Source organism: Calypte anna, chromosome 2, assembly GCF_003957555.1.
Source record: "Calypte anna isolate BGI_N300 chromosome 2, bCalAnn1_v1.p, whole genome shotgun sequence".
Lineage (NCBI taxonomy): Eukaryota > Metazoa > Chordata > Aves > Apodiformes > Trochilidae > Calypte > Calypte anna.
Genome location: NC_044245.1, coordinates 102,205,569 through 102,218,003, shown reverse-complemented (window position 1 = coordinate 102,218,003; position 12,435 = coordinate 102,205,569). Strand labels below are relative to the sequence as shown.

The 12,435-nt window shown below is 36.5% G+C and overlaps 1 protein-coding gene across 6 annotated transcripts in view; it reads right to left on the bottom strand.

Annotated features, from left to right (window-relative positions):
* Positions 1 to 419: 419 nt before the first annotated feature.
* The window catches only part of LPIN2 (lipin 2), a 45,858-nt gene continuing 33,842 nt past the window's right edge, over positions 420 to 12,435 (bottom strand). For 4 of the 6 annotated variants that reach the window (XM_030444086.1, XM_030444085.1, XM_030444084.1 and 1 more), the window contains 8 exons: positions 11,987 to 12,066; positions 10,650 to 10,794; positions 9,738 to 9,886; positions 9,225 to 9,311; positions 7,077 to 7,229; positions 5,912 to 6,026; positions 5,138 to 5,241; positions 426 to 4,812 (listed from right to left, as the gene is read on the bottom strand). In XM_030444086.1, coding sequence (XP_030299946.1) covers positions 4,668 to 4,812; positions 5,138 to 5,241; positions 5,912 to 6,026; positions 7,077 to 7,229; positions 9,225 to 9,311; positions 9,738 to 9,886; positions 10,650 to 10,794; positions 11,987 to 12,066 — 978 coding nt within the window. In that variant the 3' untranslated portion in view covers positions 426 to 4,667. Of the gene's footprint in view, positions 4,813 to 5,137; positions 5,242 to 5,911; positions 6,027 to 7,076; positions 7,230 to 9,224; positions 9,312 to 9,737; positions 9,887 to 10,649; positions 10,795 to 11,986; positions 12,067 to 12,435 lie in introns of all 6 variants that reach the window. The other 2 variants (XR_003987160.1, XM_030444087.1) reach the window with 2 other exon arrangements.

Sequence of the window (12,435 nt, the reverse complement as noted above, 5' to 3'; positions counted from 1 at the left end):
GGTATTGAGCAGAAACATCACTGTGGGTGTGATGAATTTGTCTAATGCTAGGGGAGATGAGGACATCGTGCTTGGAAAACATTGCATGGAAGTGGCCACCCCTTCCATGCAGAAGTCCCTGGTAAGCCCTGGCTGTCCCCAGCAGCAAAACCTCCACACACTCTGAACAATCCCTCCCCTTCCATGCAGCACACAGCATGGAACCATTTGTTGTGGCTATAACCCCATACTGGTACTATCCAATAATGTCAGTTTGATGACAAGAATTATGGATCCATTGCATAAATACTCTGAAAAAATAAACTGAGTGTGAGACAGAAAGGAAATGTATCAGTCCTTAGAAGAGCAACTTGAATTCCATGTAAAATTATGAACAGTTTAACCCCCTCATTTACTAAATTAGCAATACAAGGATGGAATTCAAGTACTAAATGAAGAAATATTTTAGTTTAAGTTTATTTTAATAACATTGTTCTGAACATCAATAAACATTGCACTGAAGTATGGGTTACTGTACCCAAGATAGTCCAGTCTTAACAAAAACCACTGTATTGGTATGATCACAGATTTGACAGTTTTAAACACACTACCTTATTAGTGATTGGGTTGTTTAACAATCAAGTATTCCACATCTTCAACATAAAAATGAAAGAAATGATTGAAAAGAGTTTTCTCCCCTCTCAAAATAAACCAATATTTTGACTTTCATCTGGAAGTAATTAACACTGTAGAAACAATCCAAATCAATTCCATTCTATTAGCAGAATTTAACTTTGGAAAAAAAACCAAACTTCTTCAGGCAAAAGTGATGCTTTAAAGGCATCTCAAAATCACTATGTATTTTTGATGTTTCATTATGAATTTGCATTACGGTCATTTAAACAACTCTCACTCGTGTGACAGCATTTTCTAGAAGACTTGTATGAAATACTAACATGAAATCTCACTTCTTTTGTCTTTACCATAAGCAGATTCAGAGTTTGCTTCAGAAGTTCCATAACAGAAATGACACAGGTGTTAAAATTTTCCAGTTAAAAAAAAAAAAAAGTTTTGGAAGGAGTATACTGATGACAGGAAGCTAAGGATACGTGAGCCAACATTGCACATGGAATTGTATGCCGTTAGGGATGAGAGCCCAACCTTTTGAAGTACAAACACATCTAGTACAGTAAAAAAAAAAATATATATATTAAAGATACAGAAATGTGTACAACTTAAATTACGGATCTTTAAGTCATCAAGGAAATGGGTAACAGGTTTTGAATTGCAGTGCTCCTTATTTATTCCCAGATAGGTATCACTGACTTAGCCTCTGACATGGTTCCAATGCTAAGAGGATCTGCATCTTCAACAACACAGCCTTAACAGGGGGTGTATGCACCTACAGACATACACACTTAGAAGTTCCTCTTTCACAGAAAGAATGATTTAGCTTGCATTAATTTTAAGTAAGTATAGCACAACTTGTTCTCAAAACATTAGTTTCAGGCCACTTCATCTCGACTAAGATAATAAAGGACAGGCTAATACTTAATTCTTATTTCTTCATAGTAATATTGCAGCACAGTCCTGCAGTCTGGTAGTAATGAGATGTCTTTTCTAGAGTCAGTAAAGTGTCCAGTGGTCCAAGTTACATAAGGTATGCAATGGAAGGTACAGTGCCCCCATATTCTGTCCCTAAGCAGGGTTAACAATCAATCTGAAAAGCTTCAAATACAAGCCAGATTTAGAAAAACAAAACCAAAAAAACTCCACAACAAATCCCCACCCTACTGATATGAGAAATACTCAATAACACTTTTAGATTTTATAAAAAAAAAAAAAAAAAAAAAAGTATCAAAACTGTAGCTGTGACAGAGCAGAACTAGTAAAATTTTTAAGCAACTTTTTGGACATCCCTATAATGCAAAATACCAGGTTAGCTGGATGAGCAGCTCTCTACAACCTTACCATGCCCATACTCACACCACCTTAAACTATATGCATTTGGAGATAAACCTGTTTTTCCACACTGCTCATTTACTCAAGCCCCCACCTTTAAATCCACAGATTATGGCAATCTGGAAAGATGCATGGAAGTGAAGAGAAAATATAGCAAAAAAGTCAATTAAGAAAGATATGGCCAAGCCTTGGTAACAATCTGTCCCATCTGGAAACCCATTTCAGTTTCATGAAGTGCTTTTATTTTCAGAAAACCTATGTAAACACCAGGGCCACTGAGAATTAGTTAAGCATGGTAAAGAAAATTTTTATATCCACAAAGGGCTGTTTTAGGAGAGGCACCTTCACTCCCTTTATGTAAAATATAGTCTTTAGATAGAATATTTAATCTAGCAATCAAAATATTGTGTTGGATTCTTATTTATTTTAAAGTATTAAAGTGACTTAAAAGCTCAAATCTCACTGATATTCAAAGCACTTGGTGATCATGAAAATTTCCATTCCTAGTGAAATCTAAGGAATGAAAGGTAAGAAAAGGAAAAAAAAACCTCATGGGATTATGCTTGTAGGCTTCTGACTGACAGTAAAAAAAAAAAATTAAAAATCCTTTAAGTTGAATCCTGTGAAATCCACATAAACACTGAGTAGATTTGTGACAGGACCAAGAATCCAAGAATTTGCTGAAACAGTCACAGAAAGTATTGTTCTCACTGTTCAGGAACAAGGATGCCTTTCAGTTCACTGACATGCATGGAACACTGTGACAGGTAAGTATGTTTTCTTTCCCACTCTGATACTGCTTTGAAAGAGAGGTTCCATGTTGACTTTGTTTGCCCCCACTCTTTATATAAGATTTTATAAACACAGGAATACACAGACGTTTGTCAGGGAGAAAAGTACTTTCGCTTATATAGTAATGTAAAAATTATCCCCCAAGCAGTTTGTCAATTGTCTACTTTTAGCTGGTGTCACATCAGAACTGTGGATTAAGACTCCTCAGCCTGATGGAGAAAAATATCCCCATGTGGGGCAAAATTCTCCAAATGTTTTCTGCAGGTAGTGAACCCAAGAGAGCTCCTTTCCTACATTTGTCCCAAGCAAGCTGAAGCAGAAGGGCTGCCCGAGCTTCTTCCCAAGCAGAGCAGCCCTTGTGCAGGCACCACAGTCCATACAAAGGCATTCTAAAGATCCCTGCACTTCCCTGCACACTTTCTGCTCCCACTGGGAGCTGTGTAAGGGGAGAGCTTGACCTGGAGCCTGGTGGAAACTCTGGACACTGCCCCTGGAAGGATCTTCAATGCTTGGCCCCAGAAACTTGCTTAAGGAGTGACAGAGAAGACTTTGTGCCCAGAAAGCCTGGGATTGATGTTTGAATGATTGATATTTAAATGACTATAGTCCTTAAGCCCTCTGGGCTGGTGGAATGATGCATTCCCAACGTAGATTTGTCCAAACTAATTCAACTTAAAAAGCAGAACTACCTTTGCCTTCAAGTATTTTTGGAGAGAGATGCTACCTGCTTTTACACAGCTGATACACACTAGACTTGGAATGCAATTTGTTCATGGGCTCTGATCTGAAACAGGAATGATGTTTATGAATAACCTAAAATTTAAAAAAAGAAAAAAGAAAAAAAAAGGGTTTATTCTGCTTTGCAGCATTTAACCATTCTCATACCTGGAATCTCACTATTGAGCTGCATTTCCTTCCAGCTACTGAAAACCTGCAGTACAAATTCTGGAAAGACCTGCAGCAGACAATTAAAAAATTAAATACATAATTTTTTTTAGTATTACAATTCCCTGAATATAATCTGTACATACATTTTAACTGGCCTACACAGCATACACACACATATGCATTATCTCTGTGTTGAAAAAGGAAATAAAAATGCCAGCTTCTCAACTCTCACAGAAATGTTCAAGATTTTTCTGATGGAAATTTAACATGACATAGTTCAGCCTGAAAACAAGAAAAGCCATACAAGTATCTGAAGATAACTTTCATTTTAACAAGCTCATGAAATAGCTTAAGCAGTGCATGTAAAAAAAGTAATAAGCAGAGCTAGCATGAGCACAGTCTTGTAAATGTGACCAAAGGCATATTTACATTTAAAGAAGAATTTTGTGTCTCTCGAGTCTTGTCAGGCTAGAAACATCTACACATTTCCTGCATTTTAGCTGAGAAAAAAAGCACACTGGTCTTAGGTTCTAGCTCCTTTAAAAATGGCCTAGTTGCCCACCTGAACATTAGACCACATTTCTTATTAATAGGTCTGACATTCTATATTTGGCAGTTTCCATACACTTTTTGGCTTCATTTTAGAAAATATATAATTAAGACTAATAAGAAAAAACATGTTTACAATAAGGTCTGTATTGATGAAAATGCAAGGTCACAGTTTACCTCAGCATTTAGTTGCCTGAAGCACTTGGGTACCATGACCATCAATGACAGGCCAATCTCAAGTGCTTAGAACAAGTATATAAAGACAAGCAATAAAGAAACAAACAAAAAAACCCCCAAAACCGACCCCTCTCCCCCCCAAAATTAGACAGCAGCTTTGCATTTTCTTTGCTTTAAACCAACAGAGTTAAAGTGATTTCTTTAGTAAGACTTATGGTACCAGTATATAAATTAGCATCTTCGTTAAGAAAAGTTCTTCACATTTAAACTGAAGTTGAGTAGCTGAATATGAAATTTCATCTCTAGGTGAGACGTATCTTTCAGGCCAGATCATCCATATTAAGGTTAGGAAGAGGGTCTCTCCAGTAGCAAAACGAGCTGAATTCTGGGCATGGAAATGCAGAACTCTGTTCTTTATTAAGTAATGGGAACACATGTTCCACAAGCTCACTTAGTCTGTAATACCTATATTAAAAAAAGAAGAAAGATCATTATTTACTGTAGAGTTGCTGTTCAGTTGTAGCCAAAAAAGGATCTTCAGAAGTCTAGATCAGAAAGGTACAATCAAGTAAGGCATCACTACTGCAGAAGCAATTTTCTATTTTATTTCACTAGGTTTTTTGTTTGTTTGTTTGTTTTTTAAAAGTTTCAGATAAGTATCCAAAGCTGCCTCTAGCAAGTCAGATTTTCACATATCCAATAGGAGATCAAATCACAGATACAGCTACAATTATTTTGTACTTTCATTCCTAAATACTTTCTTTAGCTGGAATAACAAAAATGATCTTACGAAGATTTGTTTCCCTTGGTCCGTTCTTGGATCAGTTCACCCTTCGGATTCACAGTAAATATTCTGCAGTCTGGAACTCCCACTTGCATGTAGGCATACACATCCTGTAAAAAGCATGGAAAAAAAAAAAAAGCACATGCTTCAGTACTTCCTTATTGAATGTAACATAAAATTTCTTGAGAAAAGCTGATCCAAAGTTTACAATAAAGTTTCCCCTGAAGAAAATGCCAACAGCAGACAAAAAGCAGCTAAAAAAGCTCAAAACACAAACACTTAGCATAGCAAAACATTCCTCCCAACTCCTTAGTTCCCATTTCCAAACAAACATGCACAAAGTCCATACCACACAAAGCCATTCCTTGTGACAACAGGTCTCTTACAATACTCCCCCACCCCCTCTCTCTCTAGCTCAACTATGACAGATCTGTAGAGAAAATGCAGGAACCACTCAATAGGAAAGAGGAGCACAGAATTAATTCCCTTAGGTTATAAAGCTATCAAAAATGATGAAAAAAGAACATGGAAAGGAGGAACATATCTAACAAAATCATGAGAATACCAACAAATCTTTACAACCTTTATTATATAAGGAGTTCTAGTAACTTTTACTTAAGATATCTGCATGCGGGTTTTCCTGACCAAACCCATAAAAGCACCAGTGTCCCATTTCCTTATTAAAATTCAAACAGACACAACAAAAAGAAAAGCCTGTTTCCTCTGCTTGCCAAGTATTTAATGCATTTTAACCCTTCAATTAGAAAGGGGCAGACTTACATTGGGCCTGTTTCCAAAAGCAGCATAGAAAGGCTGTTTACTGGGAGCAAACAAATTCTTGATATCATTCAAACACTCAATTTTGAACTTCTCAGGCTTCTTCTCTATTACTTCCCTAAAATAAAATTTCAACAGTCAAATTCTAAGTCATCAATTGATAGAGAGTACAGTCCTTTCCCATTTATCTGGCATTTATTTTCTTCCTGTTGCTAACTTTGGTAGTCATAACACGGATTTGTAGCTTTCCATGAATGATACAGGAGAAAATAAAACATACTCTGTTTTCCAATATCCATAATAAAAAAAAAATAGATGAGCTAGTGGGAGGTTTCCCTGCCCATGCAGGGGTGTTGGAAATAGATGATCTTTAAGGCCACTTCACACCCTAGCCATTCTATTCTATGACTCTAGCCTGTGCCTAGGCTAAGTATATGGGATGAAATTCCCAGTTGGGAACTGCTGTTACTGTAGATGATCATCTGAATCAGAAGACTGAATCAAGTACACCCAAACTTATTACAACTCCTGCCTCTGAGAGAAGAGGGCAAGTGGCCTATTAGTGACCTTAATGGAAACTGCACCATTACAAGCCATGACAAACCAAGCAAAACCAAAACGACTTCTGCAGATTTAGCTCTTCCCATCAAGAACAGGTAGACTATGGATGATTCAAAAGATCAACTGAGTGGAACCGTAGCTAAACTCCATATTGCTTTTAAGTAGTTTATGTAAGGAGCACTCCCAATACTGCAAGATCACACACTCTCTATTCCCCAGGTTTTTTTCTTAACCCCCTACCTTGTGTAGTAGCATTACACTACAATCTTTGCAGCTATACTTGAAAAGACAAAGTTGTATTGATATAAATTGAACCTAATAGTACCCAGTCATGAACTACAAGAACGCAAAGGGAAAACAAGCTACTCTGTGACTGGTGTTTTGCAGCCACTTTAACATGTCCACAGAACCAGAAATATACTGCAAATGACACTCAGACAAAACCAGTAGCTTGTAAATGATCACTAGAGACATCAAGTTTCAGTAGCAAATCTAGCAGAGACTGGAACATTTTTAGAGCTATAATGGTTACCATGATACATCTTTTAAATCTGCTGCTTTGTCTCAGATGAAGAGGCAATGAATATATGAAATCTCACATGCTTACCTATGAAAGGCAGAAAACAAACTGCTTGGGGACAACATGAGAGGGCCTCTGGGGAGAATTGTTCCTTCATCATTCACCCAGTGAAGGTATCCTCTGGTCATATCTGCCATCCCAATGGCACGGGCAGAACAGTACAGAAACTTGTAGCCATTTCTAGAAAAGAATTATCAGCTTAGTTCATATTCTTCCTGCAAGGCATATAATAGCCTAAATATACGACTCAATTAAAACTGAGACACAGGAAGTGCAAAAAGAACAGGGATGGTAATACTACAATGACACAATTAGATAGACTACATTGTCTTTAAACAAGTGCCACTTTGGTTTCATCCAGCTTCTTTCAGCCCAGCTCTAAGAGGACGGCAATTATTTAAATTATATGCATGACATAATATTGGATGCCAGATCTCTTGTCTTAGTTGTTGGATTTTTTTTCAGGTTGTTGGCAGAATTTGCAGGACATAATGAAGGGCAAATAACAAGAAGCATTCATCAAGCCCTACATTTTTCCTGCAGACATTTAAGGTTCATCTGTATGATGCAACAGCACAGTTATTGCATGTACAAAAGGCTTGAGTGTTTATGTGCATTTTCAAAGACTTGATTCAATCTGGCAAATAATTCCAAAACTATTCTCTTATAATGCACCAAAGAGATATCCAAACTTCATCTCCTATGGACACCAAGGGGCCACACATGCAATTTAGCCATGGAACAAAGGCCACAAGAATGAAGGTCAACAACAGATTCTAAGACCCCAAATATTTTGGGGGGAAGTAAGACACTAGTCTTAAAATAATATCTTTGTTTTTAAGTGGGTGAGGAAGTGTTTAACAGTTGATCGCCCTGATTAAAAAAAAAAAACCCAAAAACAACAACCAAAAAAACCCCCTCAAAATCCCCAACACAATAACAAAACCAAAACAAAACCCAACAACCAAAAAAACCCCCACCATTCTGAAGAGTCTGCTAATCAAAGGACTCAATTTCTTTTTACAAGAAAGATGGTGAGGGACTTGACTTTTTAGGATGTCAGGTAGTGATAGCACTAGGGGGAATGGATTCAAACTTGAGGAGGGTAGATTTAGATTACATGTTAGGAAGAAGTTCTTCACCATGAGGGTGGTGAGACACTGGAACAGGTTAGCCAGAGAGGTGGTGGAAGTCCCAACCCTGGAAGTTTACGGCCAGGATGCACAGGGCTCTGAGGAACCTGATCTAGTGGGAGGTGTTCCTGCCCATGGCAGGGGAGTTGGAACTAGATTATCTTAAAGGTCCCTTCCAGCCCTGATAATTCTATGATTCAATCTGAAAGGGGAGCAAATATATAGGCTTATTCTGCCCTAAGTTACTGCACATAAATATTATAAAGTTGCATATCTCTTAGATGAACACTACATTTAAAAGGGTCTTGTTCACAACATATTTGAAACAAACACCTCACCACTGCTGCAAGGGTGAAGGCACACAGGCTGCCCCTGCAGGTTCTTGGAGACAGCAAGGTTGAGTTGAGTACCTCAAGTTGGGGCATTCCTGTTCTACTGTTTTACTGGACTGCATTTCCTTAACTCAGAAGCACAACAAAGTGACACAAAACTTGAGCCAGGCTATCAACCTTCCCTTGGTGGCAACAGCAAATTGTTAATTAGGCTTGTTTCAGGATATGAATTCTAACCTAAAGTGCTTTCAGTTGAGTTTGGTAGCAAACACATCAAAACACAAATATTTATGCATTGGAAGGACACAATTACAATTTAAGTTTGAGTTTACATTGTACCATGTTTCTAATAGGCTTTGTAATCAACCTGAATTGGTGGAAACGAACATATGCCTGACTATTTGAGAGACTTTTGCTATTACGGTTTTCTGTAGTCACAACAATATTACATACATTTTTTAGGAACTAAACTGAAGAATCAAACATTTGAGAAGGGAACCAGTGACATCCATTCCTGTAAAGGTGTACATCTGGGGAAAAACTTTGTTTTGTTTGTGAATGACAGAAGTAGCTTATTTCCTAACATTTAAACCAACAAACTGTAATAAACTGCATAGTTATTAACAACAATCCAATTAACTGGCCACTAATCCGCTTTCCCCCCCAAAAAACCCAAACAACCCTGATTGCTTCGCAGATTAAATACTCACTCATTTATGGAATGATAGAGTTTTGCAATGCCCTGGTGAGTCCAGTCCTTGCCAAACTGAGGGAGGATTTGTCCTAAAGCATCAGACCTAAAAACAAAATCAGAGATACATGATACTAAGGATATGAGTTTTGTTAAAGACAAAATGCTAATGAATAAATTAATACATCATTTATAATTAGGATTTACAAGTATATCTCTGCCTATGGTATTAAGAATTTCAAAAGATTGCAGAGCAATTAGTGGGGCCATGCAGCACAGGCTGGTTTCCAAGTTAACCTATGGTTGCTAAATCTGAAGAAGTCTAACAGAAAGAGCAATAGCCACATAGTCTTTAACAAGGCAATTTCTAGTTTGCTGTAAATGCAAGCACAAATTAAAATCAAAGCAATACATTTTTTCCATTACTGTTAATGAACATTCTTTAACAGTCTTCTTAAATCATTATCTTATAATGGACAAGCAGAACAGGATCAATGAAGCAAGAAAAGTAAAAAAAGGTAATTATACTTACTTGGTTATTGTTCCATCAATGTCTGATATGATAACTTTATCATTCCAGTTCCAGAGATATATTGTTCCAGCACAACGGCAAGTTCCTTGATACTGGGTTGTAATACTAAATACAACATCATTAGGGCCGTCTCTTAGCTTTAACTTTGCCTTTAGAATGAAACAAAAGAATTGAAAATTTAAAAGTGAAGCACGAGTTAACACTACCACAGTTTTTCTTGCAAAGTCTGTTTTGTATTCTGGGTACATGTATTTGTCCATCATATCTCCCAAATCTGCTTACAGCAGCAGATATTTGACTCTGCTACATTAATTCTTGCTATTACAGTAGAATTAACAGTATTATAAATAAAGTAGAACTTTCAATTTGCCATAGTAAGCAGCAGCATTTTTTACTTAGCAGATGCCTTCCTTCAAATTTTTTCCTGATTAAGACTGTACATTTAGACAGTATCAGAACTTGTAAAGTAGACTTCAATGAATAATCTGCATACCAATTTAAATGTACACCATTAAAACAGTTCAGATCCCAGGATATCCAAACTGCAGAAGCCAACGTCACTTTTTTGGAAACATCTTAATGCAGGAGTCTAATTATAGAACTATGTAAGAAATTGTATTTTTTTTTTTGTAAATCCAAACACAGATTCTTAAAAACCACAACAGGAGAAAGAAAAAAGAAAAAAAATTCACTGCAGCTGCCCACCCTAGCACAGGAAAATACTTTGTTTCTTTTTTTAAATTTAAATTTGCATATTCCTTTTTTTCTACTGCTAGAAAACAAAGACAAATTCTATTTTGTAAAATGTACTTATATGTTCCTTCTAAAAAAAAAAAACCAGAGAATGTCTAACTCTTAGAATCAGAGTGGTATTATGGAGCATCCTATGTACAAGAAAGGCACCCCACTTACTATTTGGTCTGAAGACAGTCTAAGTGATTTCTTATAAGATGTAATGTTCCCATGGGTTGGATGCTCTAGTGGGGCAGAATCCATCTTCAGGGACTCCTTCAGCTCCTGTGATGCTTCATCACTAGAAGAATCATCTTCTGGAGGTCTAACATCAACCAGAATAAATGTAAGCAACAGAAAATCCTTTAATGGTGTAAGGTTCTTATGCAAGAGTAATTTATGCTTATGCTGAGGATTTGCTACTAGCCTGACAGCAACAAACTCCACTGTGAACTCCCAGATGAGGCCAATAAGCAGGTAAGAATTGTAATGCACACTACTACTGGTGGAGCTCTAAACATTGCCATGATGGTTTAGTAAAGACAGTGTCAACTGGTAACTAATACTCCACTGATGTACTGGGTAAACTGTAGATGAAGACAGATAGTGAATGAGTAATTGTTTTGTTTTTTAAAAAAGCTGACATGGTTACTACACAACTACATAATTTAAACTGTGGGTGATAAGTTAGTGGAGTAGCTCACCTTTTAAGGCTATTCACAGACTTATTTTTCTGCTAATTAGAGATTAAGATTAAAAGCAGCATTTATTTTCCCTGAAGTATTCAATCACAATATATTTAGTTAAGTCTTTAAGATGGCATTTATATCTTTATAATGGCATGTATCTTTAAGATGGCATATTATCTTTAAAAAATCATAGGAGCATATGAATATGCCTAATAAATTACCTACTTCTGTGCTAAATACTCCTAGTTTTCAACTACAGTCTTGGGCAACTTGTGCACTGCAATGAATTCTAATTTATTGTTTCAATTATTTGATATTACAAAAAAATGCACAGTTTAAATAATCCATACAATATTAGGCTTTTACAAAAAATAAACAAACAAACAAAAAAATAACCCCCAAAACAACCCCAGAATCCCCCAAACAGTACTTCAAAAATTATACCACTATATTCACAAGTACCAGCCCATTGCTAAAGGTTGCCATATACATCTTTTGTTCTTCTGTCAGTTATGCTACTGTTTAAGAAGTAAACACAACAGGACTTAGGAAATAATTGTAGTGTATTTGTAGCTCCTACAATGTTTGCTGCCCCACACTATTTTGCTGAATTGTTTACTAAACACAGCTGGTTCCGCTTAGGTAGCTTAAGAGGAAAATATTTTTTCCTGGAGTACATTCCTACCGAATTCTTCATTTAAAAAACAACAACCAAAGCAATAATAACAGCAAGAAAAAGCCCAACAAACAACAACAAACAAACCAACAACACAAGAAAAGACGACCACACTTTTCAGTCCACAAAATAGTGTTCAGACAGGAACACACCTACTAACTTGCTCTTTTATAGTTGCTGGCAGTTCATTTGCTCTTTGTGTCTCTGTTTTCCCCTCTTTTGCCTCTGGTATCTATAAACACCACAATAATAAAAAACACATTTATATTTTAAGTGGATCCAAGTGAATTCATAGTTCACACTTAAGCAAATAGTTGTCAATATAGTACATAAACAATTATATTGTCTCAGAATCACTTTTTCTGTAAGTTATTTAACAAAAGGATACTTATGAAGAAATGATCCCCTAAAGCTTTTTATTAAATATTTAATATTTAAACATTGTTAATAACTATTGCCCAGGAAGGTTGCGGAGTCCCCTTCTCTGTAGATATTCAAAACTCCCTGGATGCAGTCCTGTGTAATGTACTCTAGGTGATCCTGCTTTAGTGAAAGAGTTGGACTACATGATCTCTGGAGATTCCTTCCAACTCTGATAATT